The sequence below is a fragment of the Histoplasma capsulatum genome, assembly GCF_000150115.1.
Source record: "Histoplasma capsulatum G186AR genomic scaffold supercont2.22, whole genome shotgun sequence".
NCBI classification, from domain to species: Eukaryota; Fungi; Ascomycota; class Eurotiomycetes; order Onygenales; family Ajellomycetaceae; genus Histoplasma; species Histoplasma capsulatum.
The window spans coordinates 110,304-130,925 of record NW_025544822.1 but is presented as its reverse complement, the minus strand read 5'-3'; the positions used below and the strand labels follow the sequence as shown (position 1 = coordinate 130,925).

Below are 20,622 nucleotides of genomic sequence, written 5' to 3'. Positions count from 1 at the left end.
CGAAAGCGTAACCTACCTGGGCGTGGAATGGGTCCTAAACCCAATAGTCCACACGGACATAGATGTGCCCACCCTCCTAGCCTCCGTCGGCGGTGACGCCTACCCAGATCGCCGCGACCAACTCATTCAAATACTCGATATAGACCTCAACTGGCACATGCACGCAGTCTCAGATGGGGAACGCCGCCGTGTGCAACTTGCCATGGGTCTTTTGCGGCCCTGGACCCTCCTCTTACTGGATGAAATCACGGCGGATCTGGATCTGTTGAGCCGGAGTGAGTTTCTGGGATTTCTGAAGCGGGAGACGGAGGAGAGGGAGTGTACGATTGTGTATGCTACGCATATCTTGGATAATCTTGCCAGGTGGCCGACGCACTTGGTACACATGCATTTAGGCCGGGTGAGAGATTGGGGTCCCGTTGAGAAATTTCAGGTGGGCAGGCTGGCTTCGCCGTCGGAGGATAGTCGGTTGGGGGAGGTGGTGTTGGAGTGGTTGAAGAGAGATTTGAGGGAGCGAGGACCGCGCCCAGGTCTACCAGGAGAGGGAAAGAAGATCGCGGTTGAATTGTGAATTTGCAGCATAGAGGACATGTGCATTGCACTTCTTCATTACATTTATGTGTCATGGCGCATACCATGTTTTATTTGCATTCGGAACGTTTTGCGGAGCGAGTTCAACCACCATCAGTTCATGATATGATGATCATATATTTGGGGTTTTGGGTTCTGATAACCGGTGAGGCGTTTTTCTACAGCTTTATCAAGCGGGCCTCAACGCCAAAGGATAGACGCAAAAGATTCATATTCTTCATATCTCTATAGTGTATTTTGCGGGTACAGTACATACAACACATTCATTTATTCATATATTTACCCCAACATGTCCCCTTTGACTATGGCCACAGATCCGAAATCCGAATCACCCTCACAGAACTATCCTCACTCGCAAGAGCAAGCTCGTATACTTCATTCACTTCTTTTCCTTCCACACCAACCGGCCTCCATGCCACCTGTGTGATTGCTTTCGACGGACACTCTAACGCTGGCAATGCCATCACCTCCTGAGCCTCCCCAAGCCCATCAATCGCTAATGCATGTACGCTAATCCGCCCTGTGTCCAAACCAACGGCAAGATAAATCCGATCTCCACCAATAACCATCGGTAGAATATCAATAGCCGTGACGGGACTGGGAAGCGAAATGGTAGCTTTACACGTAAAAGATCCTCTCTGATCCTGATCCTGTTCCTGCATCCACAATTTCACAGTCTTATCCCGCCCCGCCGTCGCGAATGCCCTAGGTACACTCCTCTCCATAATTGGCGCCCAACTTGCACTCAAAATCATCCTTGCATGAGCTCGCGGGTTTGCACACAACAATCTAAAAACATCTCTCTTCCCATCCCCACTGCCTTCCCGCCTCCAAACCGCCCACTGCCTATCCCTTCCCACGCTAACAAGAAACCTATCATCCGCCGAAAACCTCAAACAAGTAACGGTCAATGAATGTGCCGCCAACGGTGGCTTGATCTCATGCCATGTCGTCGCCGCCGCGTCATACAAGCGTATCACGGCATGGTCCAGCGAGCTGGCCTTGCAAGCTGAGGCGATGAGTGTGCCGTCGTGGCTAGTAGCCACAGCAGATATTTCGTAGCCGTGGCCATAGAGCTTTTCGTGCTCCGGCCAAAGTGTGTATTTTGAGAGATGGTCTTCGAGAGGTGGGTGGGGGAGGTGAAGGGCAGAGGTTTCTGTGCTTGGTTTTGGGTCTGAGTGGGATTGGATAACGTCTCCTTCTCCGTCGTCACCGAGATCTACGTCGTCGTCAGCGGCTTTGTTGGAGAGGCCGAGGACTGGTATGTTGGCGGCGTCAGGCATGTCGGCTGGCTTCGCTCCGCCGGTGAAGCCGGTTAGCCTCTCGAGGAGGTTTGCGATTGCCTTCGTCTGGTTGAAGACTCGAAGCAGCTTTTCATCAGCGCCGGAAACGAAGCGCCATGGCCCCAATGAAGCGATGCAGTTGAGATCATAGCCATGGATCTGCGGGCGGGAAAATTCATGCCAAGAGTAACAACCGCCATCTTTATCACCATGCTTCCATCTCGAATGTAGCCTCGTAGTCTGATCTGAACTAGTCGAGAACAGGTATCCCCCATCCGTGGGCTCCCATTCAATTCCATTAACTGACCGTACATGGCCGGTAACAGCGATATTCTGTACCCACAAATCCATTTCGTTCTCATATCGCCAAAGCCGCCAGGAACCTGTGCGGCCTAGGCTGACCACCTTCTCACCAAGGGGCGACCAGAGGCCAATCCAGAATCCACCGATGCTACCTGTGGCAGTCGTAGATCCCTTCTGAGCGCTGATCTCACCCATCCGTGCGGCAGAGTACCAGACACCAGATACCGGGTCAGACTCCCAGATAACGAGCGAGTTATCCGCTGAGGCAGAGAGGAGTTTTGGGTTTTTAGGGTCTGAGTTCCACGCGACAGTGTATATCCAGTCCTCGTGGCCGAAAAGGAGAGCTTCAAATGTAATCGAATACTTCGACCCGCTCGCCTCGAATTCATGCGCTTTGTTAGAAAGAGTCTGTTCCAGGTTCCGTGCCGATATTGCCCCTTCATCATCATCTCCATTTCGAGCCGGGGCAACATCATCGCCTGCATGAATGCGCCAGAGACGAATGTATTTATCCTGACTGGCAGACGCAAGAAATAAATCAGGCAATTGCGATTGACTCTTCCCAGCATCAATCTCCGTAAAAGCGAGAGACCTCACCCATGCTTCATGGCCCGTAAGGCTAGCTTTAAGTTCGAACTGATGTCCCTCAGCCTCTGTATCGCCTCTCCCTTCCTGCAGAACATATATATGTATGGTGGTCCTCGTCCCACCCACAGCCAGGACTACAGATGGCGCAGATTCAGCATCCTTCTTCTCCCCCCCTTTTTTCCCATCAAGCACCCTTAATGCAAGCGCCAGCGCGAAGAATCTCGGCCTCAGCGTGATCGTCTGTATCAACTGGCAGTCTATTGTAGGAGCAGCAGCACCAGCATCATCATCAGTGTTCCCTTTAATCTCTCTAAGTCTCCACACCCGCACTGTCCCATCCGCCGCACCGGATACAAACAATTCAGACCCGCAGGTGACGGCGATACAATTTATCGAGCCTTCGTGGCCGTGGACAGTTGCAACTTGAGAAAATGAGGGTCGCGTAGAGGTTATAATAGACTTATCGTCCCCCCGCCGCCATACCCTTATCGTCCGATCTGTAGAGCCAGTGAGGAGAAAGTGAGACGAGCCACAATCTGAAGATTGAAGTGTGTAAAATTTGACCGCGTTGACTTCATCGGTATGGCCGGTCAATAGTTCATATACCCCTGTTTGATATTTATCCTATTCGCGCACCAAAAGGAAAAAAGTTAATCACCAGAATATCTACTACATTATTATATTCATTGCGAATGACTCAAGTAGCGGGTAGTAAGCGCATACAGTAGGATCCCAGAGGGCAACATTGTTATTAGCACCGAAAGCAAGGATGCCCGTGTGTTTGTCCCAGTCTGCGGCACTGGGATGTCTGTTGCCGCCGACGGAGATGTATTCGGTGCGGGCGGTGAGGGTTGAGGGGGCCATGGCACTGCCAGCTGGATATTGGCTGCCTAGCAAATGATGATTTACTACTTATATTTCCATGTGTTTGTTGATTAGCTATTGTAGTTCGTTTGACTGGGTTGGGCGTTGCGAATTTCGCAAGCCTTCTTGCTGATAAGATAAGATTTTCCAAAAAAAAAAAATATTGATTTTCCCCGCAGCGAACACTCCAACCATCACATATTTACACCAACATCAACGAATAATTCTACCACCTTAAGACCTATATTTACCTTAAGATTTCTCATAGATATACTCCTCAAATACATCAAAGCCATGGGCTCCATAGCCAGCCCGTCTCTCTCTTCTTCCTCCCAGCTCCTCACCATCACCGTTGAATTCACGTACGTTTCTACCCACGTCTCGCTCTCCCCACCCACAAGCTAACCCCTACCCATACCGTGATCCTCGTACAGCGGCGGCCTGGAAGCCATCTTCAATAATACACGGAAACACACTCTCTCCATTCCCGCCACATACCCGTCCCCCTCGACCGGAGAGCCTGAGCCGACTTCCGTAGCCTCCCTAGTCCACTACCTGATAGAAAATGTCATGGAGGATAAACGGCAGGAATTATTTGTGGTTGACGGGGCTGTGTAAGTTGGTTATCGGGTGCAGGCGTCAGGGTTGTCATTGATATTGGGACTTTTGCTAATGTATTGGCGGGATCAAATTCCCTATATATATGCCAACTTAGACGACCCGGAATCCTCGTCCTGATAAACGATGCCGACTGGGAATTAGAAGGGGAGGAGAAGTATCAGATTCAGCAGGGGGATAATATATTATTCGTTTCTACGTTGCACGGCGGGTAGCGAGCGAGGTAATTTATATCAATTTGTTGGAGTAAGAGGAGGGAATTGCTATGTTTTGTTTATTCCTATTTTATAATCCAATCCAATCCAAATGAAACGAAACGAAACGACGGAGGGTTGGATAGTCGTTGAAACTGTCCAAGCACGAAAGAAGAGAAGAGAAGGAATATCCAGGTCAGACATCAGACTTCAGGCATGAGGCATCAGGCATAAAACAAAAGCGTGGAAAAGCCGACCACAATATAGGTCGACATATGTCATAACTCAATGACTTTCATCATAACAAAAGAAGGACACTCATATCAACAAGCTCTAAACTCTAAACAACATCCTCCGCATGATGTTGCAAAATCTTCTCTCCGTCTCGCGACGGCCTAAACCCAGCTGATGGAGTGGCTCCACGCGGGATGCCCAGCCCTGCGGTTCCGAGACCACTACCTTCAGCACCACCGCCATCGACTGTACTATTCCTATTTTCGCATCCATCTAACCAGCCAGGCATCGGTGATACAACTCCACTCGGTGGAACAGGGATTTTGATACCCTCTGGTGACGCGGGGATAATCTCTGGCGGGAGATCAGGAATATGAATTCGGTTTGCCTTGTTGTTGTAGCTTGCTGGGATGATCTATATTTAACATTTAGATGGTACTCGTATAGAAATATTTGTTTATAGTATTGTCAGAATGGTTTAGAAAAGGAGCAAGTTGTTGCACATACCTCAATAATCTCATCGCGCGGAAATGACAGAAACGGAATGTCGGCCGCATTACACGCCATCAGATATCCATATAACACACGCAAGACACTCTCATGCGCAATGATGAGCAGGTCATTCCGCTCCCGTTCAAGTTCGAGAATAATCGGCTCAAGACGCACTGCGAGGTCATGGTACGACTCGGCCCGCGGGTACCGATGATGATATGGATCCAGCTCATGCTTCGCAACTTCGTCAGGATATTCCATCCGAATTCTCCTCTCGGACATCTTCTCACAAACACCCGGGTTCAACTGGCTCATTTGTGACCGATGGCGTACTTTGTAGCCCAGTTTGAGCAGGAATTGAGCAGTCTCCACTGTCCGGCGCCGAGTGGATGTCCACACCATAAGTGGTTTCAACTCCGCATCGGTATCATCACCATCCTGGTTAATAATCTGCGCCTGCCTCTCTGATTCGCGATGCTGCAGCAGTCGCTCCGTCATTTTACGCGCGTAGTCCAGGCCTTGTTCGGAGAGGGGTGCGTCTGCTTTGTAGGAGTCTGGGTCCCGGGAGGTTCCAGCCTGAATAGTTTTCCATGTCAATCAAATTTATATTTCAGGAGAAAAAAGGGGTTTAACGCTTACCCGCACGAAGTACGTATGCCGTGATTTGATGTGTAAATTGAGAAGGTAGAAAACGATCCGATGGTGCAAATAGCCGAATGTGCGGTTATTGATCATCATGCGCTCGCCGGCGTTAATCATCTATTTTGTGTCAATTTGATCCTCATTTTCCCGTATAGAAAACATATTAAGAGGTGGGTGGAAAAGAGAGGGTAGTGTAATTGCCAACCTTGATATAATTTAGTTCCGGTTCATTCATAGTTTGAAACTGCGGTATCCGTGCCGAGATTCGCGCCAGATAGTCTTTCACAGCATCCTTCGGGTCCCAGCCGACGTACTGTCGTTGGGAAGAAAACTCAGCAAACTACACCAGGTGAAGCATGGGAACATGTAATGACGCTACCACATACGTCCGGAGAAGATATCTTAACACTTAGCACATTTTCTTCGATTATTCTCTCATCATCACACAGCGATTCAATGAATAGTGTCTAAAATTCAAGTGGATGTTAGTAAGGCTGTTCATCCGACAGGAGATGGATGGTGGCTTTTCAGGAACTTACGTCAATATCGTGCTTGGCGAATTCCTTAGCTAGCGATCGACGACCAGCAGCAATTGGATTCACAGCGTCGTAAATGGCAATCTGGCCATTTTCGTGCTTTAGAAAATGATAAATGTCTTCTCTACACTTTTTCACGATTTTTTGCCTGAGGAGGACGGACGAGGCGGATGCTGTGGAGTTTACATTGGTCAAAAAGGCCTATTTAGTGGCTGGGGTGATTAAAAAGGGGGGTGTAAAACCAGGAATCAAAAGGACAGTCCATAGATATGGAGAGGCATCAAAACAGTGATAGTTCCGCGTCAACTCACCGTTGACAAAAAAGTAATCATCCGGAACATCCTGACCAGGCCCAACAGTTGCTCGTCGATAGTCCCCTAGATGGAAAATCCGCGTCTTCACACCGAGCCTATATATGTATTAAAACCCACCATAATCTAAACTGATCCAGAAATAAATATGGATGTAAATACTAACCATCTCAGGTACCTCGCAAGAGCAACAGATATGTGTCTGTGGCCAAATTGTGATCAGTCAGCCCACTGGTATCCTTGAGAATCAACAAAAATAAAAAGGAAGAAGAAGGGAGGTAAACAGCGACAAACGTTTTACCCCTAGCTGGCAAGCCAACTGTGATTATTACTATACGCCCAGAGTGGAAGAGTCGACCGGACTCTGTGCTGTAGAGCTGAGCGGGGGCAAGCTCGCCCTTCTCTGGTAGATCATGGATGGCGTCGACATAGGTGCTAGACTTTTTCCGGAAGAGGGGAGAGGCTGCCACCACGTCTGCTGTTCTAATTAGCTAGTTAGAGAGTAGTAATTATAGAGCTAGTCGTGAAGAGGTACGTTAAGATAAATCATAGCTGTAGGGGATCTTACAGGAGTGTGTCCATGCTTGAAGCAGTGCGTATCCCGAGCTGATCAGGGGGAAGGGGAGAGGGCCTTGATCACTAATATCTGATAAAATATGCCTAAAGGCTGCAGCGGATGAAAAGTATATATATCTGGGTATATGTCATTTGATGGGATTTAAAGCAGGGTCCCAGAGAGGGTAGTATATAGTGGTGAGTGAGCTTCAAAGAGGAGTAGTAACGAAAGTGTCCTTTATCTGCAGACGAGAACAACAACCAACGATAGCGACATTGCCGACAGACGCAGCAGACGCAACGTAGATTGGCTTCCCTGCCCGTCTACCCTTCTGTCTATATCTCGATTTCTTGTGTGTGTGTACTGCCTTAGATCATGGGATGAAGTTGATCCGGATGAAGAATGAGGAATGCCAAGCTTGATATGCTGATAATTTGGCGCTAGTTCAAAACCGTCCTAGCGTATCAAAATGCTCAATAATTTCCTGTCTAAGAACCTACAAAAAAGATCGATATCAACATCCTCCGTGTAAAGGTCTTTACATCTGCGAATAGCTTCATTGCTGCGGGCTGCCTTTACCACTGAGACACTCATATACATTCTGCCTCACACCCTCCTGTCTATTGTAGAGGCGGCCCTCGGATTCCCTCTCTTTTTTATCTGAAATTGAACCCTTCTTTTGATACCCATCAAAATGTCCGATGCCCTTGCTTTTCTCTCGGACAATCCTGTGACTGCCGCCCTCAAAGATGCATATAGCTCATTCTCCGCCCGGAGGCAAGCATTAGGTTTGCCCAATCCAGGAACCGTAGAAAATGTCGCCAGAGAAGTTCAGAAGGATGTCCTCCTATCCAACTTTATGTTCACAGGCCTCCGCGCCGACCTGACAAAAGCCTTTGGCATGTCTCCTCTCTTCCGCGTTTCCCACGCCTTCACAATGGGTTCGCAGCAAGGAACCCTTCCTCCATATACTTTTTCTTCTATGTTTGGATCCCCTAAGGTACGTACTGTGCATATTCCCAGTACTTTCCACAGTTGCGTGTCGTATCGGAGTTCATATCTAACCGTGGAAAAAAAGGTCTTCTTGCAAGGAAACCTCGGCAATGATGGAGCTCTTGCTGCCGTAGCCAACTACAGATGGAATTCCGCATGGGTTACAAAAACGAACACGCAGATAATGCCAGGAAGTACGCAAGGCTTGATGCAAATCGATAACGACTACACCGGCTCAGACTTCTCCGCTTCCCTTAAAGCCTTCAACCCATCGTACCTAGAAGGCGGACTTACCGGAATATTTGTCGGAAGCTATCTCCAATCTGTCACACCAAACCTGGCATTGGGACTCGAAGCAATATGGCAGCGACACGGCCTTGGTGTCTCGCCGGAAACCGCCGTGTCCTATTGTGCTAAGTACAAGGGCGATGATTGGATTGCCAGTGCCCAGCTTCAAGCCCAGGGCACCATCAGTGCCTCGTACTGGAAGAAGTTGTCTGAAAAGGTCGAGACTGGTGTTGATATGACCCTGAACTTCGCCCCCAATCCCTCGGGACTCATGGGTGACACCCGCAAGGAGGGCACCGCGACCGTCGGTGCCAAATACGAATTCAGAGCATCCACCTTCCGAGCTCAGGTTGATAGTTCTGGCAAGCTGAGTTGCCTCTTGGAAAAGCGCGTCGCCATGCCTATCTCTCTCACTTTTGCCGGAGAGATTGATCAAGTCAAGGTATGTTTCCTACGCGCCATGTAAAATAGAAACGGAAGTGAAAGAGAATATTCCAGCTAACAGAACCCCTTACCCAATCAACAGCAACAAGCCAAGCTTGGCCTCGCCGTCTCCTTCGAAATGGCCTCGGAAGAGCTGGCGGAACAGCAAGAATCCCTCGAGATGCCCAATGTTCCCTCTCCGCCATTCTAAGCTTGCAAACTCCTATGCATCCCTGCAATTGCGTCAAATGGATGGCAAAGATACTGGACGACAAAAGCAAAACAGGAAAACTATATCCCAATTGCAACCCTCGACAGTCTCACCAACGACACCAACCCCAGCCTCACTTTTACCCACTACCAACCACCGAACCACCCTTCACACCTCTCACCACCATACCAACCCTCTCCTTCCAATCCCGTGTTTTAGTAGCTCTATATTATCTTCGCTCTTCGTCCCGTGAACACCATTTCTCATCTCTCATCCATATCTAGACCTATGTACGTCTACCCATCCTTCCTGAAACCATTAGCAGCACGTGGGTGACTGGCGCAGAGATGAAATCCTCCCGCTGTCAAAACATCTGATGATCGAGACCTTTGTTTTCCTCCGCTTCCTTGTTTCCTTTTTGTTATTTTTCCTTATCGTGTATATCCGAGATGGCTTGAATTAGCCTTTCCCTGGGGACGGTGGATTAGGGACTAGGGCAAACAAAATAAAGAGGACATATAATCCATTTCAAAATTTTCATTTCCATCTGTTCACTCTGACATTATATATATATATATATATGATATACACCTATTTCTCACTTCCCCTTTTTTCCCCTATTCGTTTTGGATTTTTCTTTCGTCAGCTGGTATCCTCCCCCCCCTTTCCCGTGTTTAGCTTCGCCTCCGTGCGTACGTTAATGTATTTCTCACTTTTTGTGTTTGGGACATGTGCATCAAGCATCCGGTTTATTCTCATGATTCTTCTTCGTTCTGTCTTCGCTCTTGCCAGGCCACGTAGTTCTCTATTTTCCCATCATTTCCCATCACCTCCACATACATATTCCTTGATGCACATTGATCCCTTATGTCAACGGCCGGGGTTCCGTCTGAGTTTTTGAAAGAGTCCAAGTTTTGAACCACTCCCCCTTTCCCTGCTGTGGGTTCCTACTGACAGCCGACGCGGAAAACGATCTCATGCACAACATATCGGCTTCGTGGAACAAAAGAAATCTATCATCCCCCAATGCATTTTCCTTTTTTGCCCTCATTTGCATTGTGGTTCTATACGGAAGATACGATGAGGCGCTTGGCGCGGGAAACGAAATGAGCAAGAACCTGTTTATGACATGTACAGATACTATTAACTTACCCACCCCTCAAAAATTTAGGCAAAGGGAAATAACCAAGACAAAAAAAAGAATGACTAGCACTGAGAATCGTGGATCCAGTTTCGTAATAAATAAGGGTGCTTCAACAATCGATGTTCTCGCGTAGATCTATGCACTTGATAACTGAGCTTTCATTCGCTGTAGGCGAGTCCAATAACCAACCCACCTTCGACGGGCAAACTGACCTATATCTCCCGTCTTGTTTCTACGAGGAAGTACCAGATATATACCATGGGAATGAGCAAAATCAACACACTGGGTGGAGAGGCCTCAGGCTCTTTGCAACAGGTATTAAGTTGCCAACCACATACCGCCATCATATATAAACCAACATAGCACCAAACGAAACCACGAATTCCACTACCTACGGGCGGCATGGCATCAATACTCCCCAAACGCAAAATAAAAGAAGAAACTCTCAAGCCGTAGTAAGAATATATGGGTAGGGAAGTACAAAAAAAACTACGAAAGGAAAAAAAGGAAAAGATTCCTAGGGCTGGATTTTTATTCACTTAACTAACAGCCGATATCCCTTCATTTGTTCCCCTTTGTGCTGTATATTTATTGCCGTCTGAAGTCAGTCAACTGAATTGCAATGTTACATTTTCCTCCGTCTTCATGACTTGGGGTGTATATATATAGAACTTCCCAGCTGCAACCAACCCGTTTCATGATATATATATTTGCATTTGTATATATCAGACTTGTCGAACCTGTGCTGTAACTGGCACAATATATGTGCATGGGGAGAACATTTAGGTTACTTCTCTATATATGTGACTTTATATTAATCATATGTCCATTTGTGAAAGAGAGGGGGGAGGGGGAGGTTAAAAAAAAAATAAAAATAAAAAAATAAAGAAAATATAATATAACATAATTAGACGAAAACTGAGAGACGCTCGTCGAATCCAAGCGTCTCCATTTTCCTCACTTAAAGATAACCGGAATATGCAACCTCTAAACTATAGCTACTGCATGCATCCAGAAAGGCCATTTAAGCATACCAGCCTCCTAGCAATATCCCATGCACAGACGCGCAGCCCCCTTATCGATAGGCTTCCAGGCAATCCGTGAGCTCGGGCAGAATTATTTCAATTGGGACCTGACGTGCATGCATGCATGCAATCTGCATCCTACATATTCTCGTCTCGGAATTGGAAGGAATAGGAGTAAGGAAATAGATGGGGAAATATGGGAGGTGAAAGGAGAGGACCGAATAATGGGGGTTGGTAGGGCGAAGAGGTGGAGGAAATGTCCAGGCAAAATTCAAACGCAAGCCCAGGGGTAGTATCGCATTTCAATTCATTTAGTGACTCTGGCTGGGCGGAGGACCAATAAAGTTGAAATGAAAGCGAATAAATAAGAGGGGAGGGATCAGAAGTTGGTATCCAGGGGGTACTAGATTATATCATGCCCTTCCCCCGTCCCGATCCAAAAAAAAAAAAAAAAAAAAAAAAAAAAAAAAAAAAAAAAAGGTGGTGTGAATTCCCGCTGATATGTTTGCTCGCAATATTGTCATATAAAGTCATTGAATGATACGAGTTTATTCTCTAAACGGGACGTCTAGGTAGGGAAGCAGAAAGCAGAGAGATACAGAAAGTAAGAAAGCAAATGGGGAGGTTTGTCTGGAATCCTGTTTTATCTCCGAAGAATGTTGCCCGCGTCGAGCTATAGGTTGGATTTAAAATCCGACCTATATATATACCTGAAGCATGAAATTTATACGGAATAGGGGGTTGATATGACGATGACGGTGACGATGGATGATGGTAAGAACGATGACGGAAGTGGTGATTGATTGGCCGGGATGGACGAGTAATTTTTATTTTCCCTTGGCGATCGCTTGGTTCTCTCAATCTGCCAGTACGTATGTTATTTTATGCTGTGAGCCAACCACTGCCTGAGTGGCAGTACAGCATGATGGAGATAAGCCAGTTACGTTGCATCTGGAGCTGCCACTACCAATTAGATAGGGGAAAAGGATCGATAGCGGCGGGCGGGCTGCATGATAATATAACTGTAGACGTGTCAGAATATAACTACACCAAGTGTTCGGAGAGGAATAAGGAACCGTCGTTTCTGCATGCTATTGCTGTTTTAATTTGCTCAGTTCTCCTTCTTAGACATGACGTAGATCTCGGCAGTTGTTTCATTTAGGGATGCATTCCTGTTCATCCTGAATGGAGTAAATCTGCTTTAAGGCGGGCAGGAGAACTTTGGCTGGTATGATGAATGGCTTTCAGGGTTTAGTCGAATGATCGAATAGCTCACCAACCTCATCAAACCCTCTATATCTACATCTCATCAATCATCAGTCCATATATTCTGAATATCCCATACATAACTACCTACCTAGAGCAGAAGATACACATACCTTTCCCAGTTTTATATCCTGCACTCCGCTGGGGCTCCCAAAGCCTCAGGACAACAGAGGTGACCCTCGGCTTGCCGCCAACCACTCAGAATTGTCCGTTCATTCCTTCCCATGCGCGTCAAGTGCCCAAGTGCCTTTCTTCGGCCATTTCATTGACAACAGCCACCAATCCCAAGTTCCCAACGCACATATCGGCATGGGCGGGGGCCGGCCCCTTATCACTTGCATTAATTATCGATGCCATACTTCATGGTATCTTCAGCTGTTGCTCCACTCAGCGCCAGGGCCACTCAGCAACATGAAAAGGGGCCAAAAGGGGGTCAAGGGGAGAGGGTCCCGATAATGTCAACAACGAGGACTATTTTGTTATGCCCAGATGTAATGAATGGATGAACATCTTAATATGACTCACGAACCTGTACCTGCACAAAGGACTTCATGGGAAACAACGTTTCTTTCTTTCTTTCTTTCTTTCTTTCTTTCTTTCTTTTCCTTTCTTTAGTTTTCGAGGATTTTGAAACAGCTAAAGATGTGTGAATGATTCCATTTGTGTCAAATTACACACAGAAAAGAAGAAAAAGAATTGATACAAGGGCAAGGATTTCGATCCCTGAGCCAGAATGGCAACAGGAATTTGCCTGATACCATGATAAGATATCATCTATTCTATGATTCTGGTCTCTGGTTGTATAGTATGCTCTTGAAAAAAAGATGAGGAAGAAAAATGCGCAAAATACAAAGAAAAATAAAATTACGCGTTTTGAAACGCTGCAAAAACATAAATACCGCACAAAACAGCATCACTCGAGTCCAGTAACTCGTACTATGTATGAATATATGCAGGTTAGTTAACTCCGATCCTCGGCATATATATCATCAGCCAGAACTTCAACAGCAAGAATACCAGAATGCCAGCTACAAGCCTCTCCTGTCTCCTCTGCTCATCACTCCTGGAAAAGAACTGGAAGGGGAACGTTGGAGTGAGGTCATCTGCGTTGTCCTTCAAAGCCGGGATTTTCATGCCTGAGTGCATGGGGACAGCTCTTTCAGCCCCCTTGTCCTCCCCAAGGAACTAGCCGAACAGCTGCAGTAGCTAGACGGATAAGTTAGGGGTCTAGGGAAGAGCAAGCGGGGCAGAAGAGGGACAGTCGCAGCAAGGCTTTTCTAGCGATCTTGGTGGGAACGTTAGGAACTGGTGTGTCAGTGACGTTTTTTTTTTGTTGCAACCTGGTGGACACCATGGCAGCTTTCGCTTCCTGATGGCTACAACCAATTTTTTGCAGGCATCTATTACTAGTAATCAGTGTGGGCATTATTAATAAGTTAAATTCCGTAGTTATACCAGTATGGGTTTTCCAAAACAGATACATCCATGAATATAGAAGTTCCAAGTTAACGAACGGCCTTCGATCCATCAAAAACTGAAAGTGTATTATTATCTTGGTACAGGTGTGGAACATGGTGGTCCCATGAATCCCAGTCTCCACCCCAAGACCTGTAACTAAAGCTTAGATGGTTGAAGCACGGCTTCTCATCTGTTCCCAATTTCTCCCTCAATCCTCTCAATTGAAAACCAGACAGAGCTCTCAGGGGCAAACAAGTGAAATCCCAGCATGGGAAAATGGTGGAGTGCTAGATTAATATATACATAGTAGCAATAATACAAAAAACGAACCGTCATCGTCATCGTCATCGCTGTTCCCTCTGCCCGTCAGCAGCAGCATCAAGCTGCCCAAGCTGAGCTGCATAACCCGGCCCAAAGCAACCTTGGAAATCAGCCAACCAATTATCTATCTGCCCCTGTCGCCAGTCTCCCCATTTTATCGAGGCACACACCGTTTGCATAAATGACAATCAGTGACAATAGTACGGAGGTTCATCTCAAAAGTTCTTACCCGCCAAGGCACCCGCCAAGGCACTATATAACACCACCAACTTGAATTTCCCCCAAGTCTGCTTCATCATACTCCGTAGTAGAGATGATATTTTCATTTCTCATTAAATTACTTGTCAAGATGACTTCTAATACTGATATATATGCTCTGATCAAGTAATTCTTCAGACCTTAATTCTATAGAATCTTGCTGACTCTGAATGAAGCACAAAATCGCACAAGAGATGTATTGTGTTATATTGCAGCAGGCAGTTGCAGTGTACTATGTATAGATGATGAGATGAATGATCACACCTGCTGTGGGCTGAGTCACATCACTGTACCCACAGATATAGATATCACTATAAGTACAATCATTTAAGAAATGATTATGTTGATATTTTGCTATGAATAATCTGATGATCATGGATTCATGATGCTTGCTTATAGATTATCACAGCATCAAAGAGTCAGACAGAAGAAATTAAGATGTGAAAGCAGTATTGACAAAATCTTTCACAGAAGATGATACAAGCATGAATAGAGTGGATTCATACTCATATTCAAAAGATTATAGAGCTAGAAGATGAAAATGAATATAAAGAAGTATAATTGTATTATTTTGTATCTAGATTGTATGATAGAGAACACTTACTATATTCAAATTAGACTTTTGTGGTGTTTTTAGTATGAGAAAGAACTTTTGAGATGGTCCTCCGTAATAATTTTTCTTTATTACTAGTAGTACCATTATGAAGTTATGTCTGTTCCAGCCTGGTTGACTTGCTCTTCCCATTTTTCGATCTGATTCAAATGCAATCAATTCAATTGTGTATCCTGTTAAAAGAATAATAGTAGTAATAATACTAATGCCTTGATTGTTTCACCCACTAACAAAAGCCTTTTTTTTGTGGTTGTTTTTCTTTTCGCATCAGCAGATCAGTGAGACCATCATCATCCGCCCCAAGAGTTGTTTTAGGCACAGCAGCGATGCTTTGCTCCTGGGGTGAGGTAACTGGCTGAGCTGGGCTGGGACTGAGATGACGGGCATATTTCGCCGCCCCGGTTCAAGCTAAAAAAAAAAAAAACCCAGTTCCTTGTCACCAGAGACTTCATCGTATTTTATTGGCCGGTTGGGTTTTTGATGGGAAGCACTAAACGAACTGTTCCTGTGACCGCGCAGGGTATTCTCCTCTTCGTTTGCACTGCGTACGTGGTGGAATAATGGGTGGGTGGAGCTAGCTGGCTTTGATGGAGTCGTTCGTCGGCGTTTGATTTTTTGGATTTGAAACAAAATAAAAAGTTCCCACAGAGAAGGGGGCGCAATTGCACAGCGAACCCAAGAATCTCGAGCTAACCTGCCTCAAGATCATTCATTAGTTGGTTATTTGAGAGACCAATAAATAATTAAACACCATCATCACCACCATCACAACCACCATCACAATCAGTACTAGTATTCTTGTGTGGGCTGTAACACGTTCTTTGCTTCTGTGTGCTGTATTGTGTCGGGAAATACGCCTGTGTTTTTCTAGTAGAAGTCGTAACCACTCCCAAAGACAGGATATACCTTGAAATTGCAATATGGCCATGTCCACCTCCCCCTCCTCCTCTGTTGACTTTCCAATCATCTCTCCTCACAACAAGGGCCAGGACAAGACAAAAGTGAAACTAATTGGATTTCTTTGGGGTTGGTTACGCCGATAAACGGGGCTGCACCACACCACACCAGTCAGTATATTGTCCTTCCATCCTGTTCGTGCCCATCGCCCGAATTCTTGACGGGTCAACAACGTCGTAGTCTACCCAAAGGGGCAACGCGCTAACCACAAGGAACCCCCATTCAAAATTAGTGGGGTTGGATTTTCGGATCGCTGCGCTTAGCGGGTGACATGAAGAACTACTCTCTGTCCAACAGGTGGTTAGTAGTTGTACAGGAGCAGGAATATTACAACCTATGTGCAGTACGTTGATTCTAGCTTTCAGCTTCCACTTATTCTGCTGCGTAGAGGAGTGACAGTGTGTGGGCCACCCTGGTTATTTCTCGTTAGTGGCACACTAATCATAGTTAGTGTCCTGTTATTCAGAATACTGGGTGTAACCCATATGGCTATAACTTTGTGTTTGAAGACATGATTTTCATTCCGAAGTAGGAATTTTCATAACTAAATATTATATGCTCAGAGTAGGAGATTTATAAAACAGATGGATAACAAGTAAGAATGAGTTGCTATCTTTAGCTTTTAAATATTCAAGAAGAGAGCTTATCCGATTGGACCAAAAGTTTCTTAAATTCTTCTTTCAGAATGCTAATATGACTCAAAGGGTCTTTTGTAGTATCATGAAAATGTTGTCAGAACATTTATCTATCCCCTTTCTTTCTTTCTTTCTGTCTTTTGGATTCTGTCAATTAGTAGGCAGGATTCAGCTCTTCTTCTATTTTGTAAGTAACTTGTATTTTCGTATACTAGTCATCGATTGATCGATTGGTGGTTGGGTCTATACTTTGAAAATATTCTCAGAATAAAAGTTGATAACAATTTTAATGAATGCATAACGCTCGCTAAAATGCCACGTGAGCTTACCTACAATGAACTAGTAATTACTAACCTTCCAAATAAAATTCAAACACAAAAACTAACTTGTTGACCCACATCATCAACTCCCTTTCATTCTTATACATACAGAGAATGGATGATATATGAAGAACAGACTTTGAAATATCTATTACATTGGCCTCTTTATTCCTGGGGGCGTGTTTCTTTTTTCTATTTCCTTTACCTGCCAAACAAAACATTAAAAAAAATACGGTATAGAATAGTTTGTCTCTGGCTTCTATTACGGTGCGAGCTGAAGCTGTGTTGAAGAATTGTACCTCAACCCAGCTCCATCTTAGTAAAATAAATATCCTAAATTCTATTCCATCTCGATATCCGAGAAACCTACGATCTCGGGTATAATGGAAAATTTTTTCAACAACCGCAATAAAATCAAGGAGGAGGGTCCGCGGAGGGTTCACCACAAAAGGAAGTGTTAGTACCTGGTTGTTCTTGCTCTCAGCTCACATTCAACCGCCTATCAATTTACTGACAATTGCCATTCGGGAATTGGTCATAGAAAAGACAAAATCGGCAGTTCCATCGCCAACAGAATAAGTCATCACGGCATAAAATATAGGAACAGCATTCATCAGAACTTGGAGGATCATGCCGCCGGTTCCTAAGGCCATCCATGATCCGTCCAAATAAGGTGAGCTGTTCCTCCTCACTCTGCTGAAGGTGCATTTCTATAGTCTTATTTGTAACGAAGAGAGGGAGCAAGTGTTCTCTGGTGCATAGAGCTGACTGTCCGAGACATTGTGACCATCAACGCCACTCCTCCAAGTGCTTCCGCGCATCTGGGTCGTAATGATCGAGGGCAGTTTTCATGAGCTGTGCATTCGTCAGCCTTGCAGCGTCAACCACAGCGCCATCTAGACCGAAGGAGCGTATAACTCCGTCATCGGCAACATGTTTATATCCGCCAGGGGCACTCTTCAAGCGGCCGATAATGTCGTGCACACTCTATGTCTAGGCACATATCCAATGTCAACTTTAGCTTGATGAGTTCCCCTAGAGGAAGTATTTAAGTCTTCGGAACTGAGAACTGAGAATGGGAACTACCTTAGCAAGCTCAAACTCAGTACCCTGATTTCAAACAGAAAGGTACTGATATGTCAGAATTGCTTCTCACCCACATCGCTTTGAGAAGAACACAGTTACATAACTTACTCCCGTTCTTGTCCACCCAGCAACAACACCAAGAAGAGCAAACGAATGCGAAAATCGAAGCTTCATAGCTGAAGATTAGAAAAATGGATTGAAGCAGATAAAAATCTTCCCCGGGCCCCCTCCCTCCAAAATTAAAACGAACAGATAATAAGAAGAAAGCGCAAATATAAAACCGTGCCAAGCGCCCTCCTTACTCCCGTTCGTGAGTGCGCCACTATTTTGAGGATGCTGAACTTTAAAAATTATAATCAATCACCACGCATCTATATACCCACTAGAAGCTGTACAATCTGCCACAAACTGAGATGTGATAGAATTATTATTAAACCTTATATTTTTTATCAGATATTTATTTTAAATTTATAAACTTCTACTTCAATCTACTGATCAATGAAATTTTAAAGATGAAGAATAAGAATAATTTGAAATATTTTTTATTACAGTGATATATTTTGACTGATAAGGTACACTAATGGGAGTTAGTAAAGAATTGACTACCCAAGGCCCAAGGAATCGTTATATCAATTATATCAACAAATCGAAATTATTCAATTCTCGAATTCTCCAATTTTCTGTCCTTGAGCTGCGACCAAGGATCCACCCGCCGCCCCCCAAAATGTCTTGGCATGACTGCGAGCCGTGGTCGCTGGCGTTTTGTGGGTATGTTGGCCTCACCTGACCGACACTGCGCGCCACCGAGCCAATCCGTCCAGGCAGGTCGCGGGAAGTTCCAACGGCACCAATAGCTACCACTTCGGGACAAGGGCTCAGGCATTATCCGCGTGACATCGAGGACGTACCAGGGAAGAGAAACCTTCCAAGGTTGGAAATGAAGGGAGAAATGCGAGGTGGGTGAGATGGGGAGGGACGGCAAGCAGCGCGAATAACGGGATACGAAACCGAGCAACATTGAACAATCTCAACAACCAGTTTTGAAAACTTTTGCGCAATCGTTTTCGGCAGTGTATATGTATTATTGAATATGAGATATTGCATTCATCTCATAGAATTGTAGAATTGCTGGTGGCGAATGGATAAAAATCATTCAAGACAAGAGCAAAAAAAAGAAGAAGAGGGAAAAAAAAGCAACCACTCGGGTACCTTGTATGTAAATAACCTGTAACTAGCATGCCAATAGTCATTTGGAGAAATGCTCATTGGCACAATCCACAGCAACAGGCGAGAAACGACAACACAAGCGACACTGCCGCTGCTGCTGCTGCTCAACACTCACAGCAGGACGATAGATAGGGACGACGATTGGCATTAATAGAGAGGAGAAGAAGACGAAGAGTAAGCAGGACAACCGAAATTCTGCCTGGGAATTCGCCTCCTCCCTCCTCCCTCCTCCCTCTCCGTCTCCCTCTCCGCCTCCTCCGGTTGCTGTGGGCTGGCTGGCAACTCCCTCGTCCTGCCCCGTGCTGTTTGTTCCTTGTCCTTGTCCAGCTCCTTTATTCTGTCAGTTTGTTTGTTTGTTTAGTAGCAGAGTCTCCTCCTCCTCTTCCTGCCGCCGCCGCCGCTGTTGCTACTGCCGTTGTTGCTGCTGTGTCTGTGTCTGCTTCTTCCATTTCTTACTTCCTGACTTGGGTTGGGTTGTCTTGGTCCCGTGTGTCCGCACTCCCTCCATCAACGTCACTCTGGCACAACTAACCAACCACCAGCAACATCACCGCCAACCTCTCCTCCCTCTTCACTCCTCCATCACCAGCCGCATTCACCACCTGCACCACAACCACTCACCACAATACTCATCATCACCACACTCCTCTACTCCTCTACTCCTCTACTCCTCTACTCCTCTACTCCTCTACTCCTCTACTCCTCTACTCCTCTACTCCTCTACTCCTCTACTCCTCTTCTCCTCCTGTCCTCCTCTTAAACCATTTCTCCCTAACCTCTTCCGCTTCCCCTCCACTCGTACTCCTCCTCCACTTCGTCCTCCTATACATACCACCCACCTCGTCCCGCTTCCCTAGCAACCATACTACCTACATATACGCTGTGCCTATTTGCGATCCTCTATACCCCTCACTGTAACTGCAGTGACTGCCGCTCCACCCTTGATCATTGTCCTGTTTTCACACTTGCTCGCTTGTGAACACACACACAAACAATTCACACATCATTCATTCAAGTATTCAGTCATTCACTCATTCAATCTACTTATCCTCTCACACATCACTCTTCAATCTGGCTCACTTCCTTCTCTTCTTCTTTCCTCTGCCACTTGTGTTCATTCTACAGGTGCAGATCTCCACAGTCCACTTTAAAGAAAACCACATACTAGCTCTTAGTTAAGCTTTG

General features: G+C 45.7%; 8 protein-coding genes across 8 annotated transcripts; 4 read left to right on the top strand and 4 right to left on the bottom strand.

The window, feature by feature from the left end:
* Positions 1-202: 202 nt before the first annotated feature.
* HCBG_09159 (CCR4-Not complex subunit Caf16) lies at positions 203-571 on the top strand (the record flags this gene model as incomplete). The annotated part of the gene is made up of 1 exon (XM_045436208.1): positions 203-571. One exon carries the CDS (start codon positions 203-205, stop codon positions 569-571), a length of 369 nt encoding a protein of 122 aa, XP_045283075.1.
* A 268-nt stretch (positions 572-839) lies between these two features.
* Positions 840-3,629, bottom strand: HCBG_09158 (RNA polymerase II 90 kDa subunit; the record flags this gene model as incomplete). The annotated part of the gene is made up of 2 exons (XM_045436207.1): positions 840-3,389; positions 3,489-3,629. 2 exons carry the CDS (start codon positions 3,627-3,629, stop codon positions 894-896), a joined length of 2,637 nt encoding a protein of 878 aa, XP_045283074.1.
* Positions 3,630-3,923: 294 nt separating this feature from the next.
* Positions 3,924-4,462, top strand: HCBG_09157 (uncharacterized protein; the record flags this gene model as incomplete). The annotated part of the gene is made up of 3 exons (XM_045436206.1): positions 3,924-3,991; positions 4,064-4,243; positions 4,345-4,462. The coding sequence occupies 3 exons, from the start codon at positions 3,924-3,926 to the stop codon at positions 4,460-4,462; spliced, it is 366 nt and encodes a 121-aa protein (XP_045283073.1).
* Positions 4,461-7,565, bottom strand: HCBG_09156 (6-phosphofructo-2-kinase/fructose-2,6-bisphosphatase; the record flags this gene model as incomplete). Its single annotated transcript, XM_045436205.1, has 9 exons — positions 4,461-5,090; positions 5,183-5,743; positions 6,015-6,122; positions 6,196-6,276; positions 6,349-6,518; positions 6,657-6,754; positions 6,823-6,858; positions 6,951-7,139; positions 7,225-7,565. The coding sequence occupies 9 exons, from the start codon at positions 7,236-7,238 to the stop codon at positions 4,782-4,784; spliced, it is 1,566 nt and encodes a 521-aa protein (XP_045283072.1).
* Positions 7,566-7,749: 184 nt separating this feature from the next.
* Positions 7,750-9,854, top strand: HCBG_09155 (mitochondrial import receptor subunit TOM40; the record flags this gene model as incomplete). Its single annotated transcript, XM_045436204.1, has 3 exons — positions 7,750-8,212; positions 8,291-8,935; positions 9,020-9,854. The coding sequence occupies 3 exons, from the start codon at positions 7,907-7,909 to the stop codon at positions 9,125-9,127; spliced, it is 1,059 nt and encodes a 352-aa protein (XP_045283071.1).
* Positions 9,855-12,042: 2,188 nt separating this feature from the next.
* Positions 12,043-13,018, top strand: HCBG_09154 (uncharacterized protein; the record flags this gene model as incomplete). The annotated part of the gene is made up of 2 exons (XM_045436203.1): positions 12,043-12,070; positions 12,660-13,018. The coding sequence occupies 2 exons, from the start codon at positions 12,043-12,045 to the stop codon at positions 13,016-13,018; spliced, it is 387 nt and encodes a 128-aa protein (XP_045283070.1).
* Positions 13,019-13,426: 408 nt separating this feature from the next.
* Positions 13,427-14,423, bottom strand: HCBG_09153 (uncharacterized protein; the record flags this gene model as incomplete). Its single annotated transcript, XM_045436202.1, has 4 exons — positions 13,427-13,498; positions 13,580-13,747; positions 14,077-14,096; positions 14,351-14,423. 4 exons carry the CDS (start codon positions 14,421-14,423, stop codon positions 13,427-13,429), a joined length of 333 nt encoding a protein of 110 aa, XP_045283069.1.
* A 5,033-nt stretch (positions 14,424-19,456) lies between these two features.
* HCBG_09152 (uncharacterized protein) lies at positions 19,457-20,386 on the bottom strand (the record flags this gene model as incomplete). Its single annotated transcript, XM_045436201.1, has 3 exons — positions 19,457-19,767; positions 19,970-20,039; positions 20,351-20,386. 3 exons carry the CDS (start codon positions 20,384-20,386, stop codon positions 19,457-19,459), a joined length of 417 nt encoding a protein of 138 aa, XP_045283068.1.
* Between the last annotated feature and the right edge of the window lie 236 nt (positions 20,387-20,622).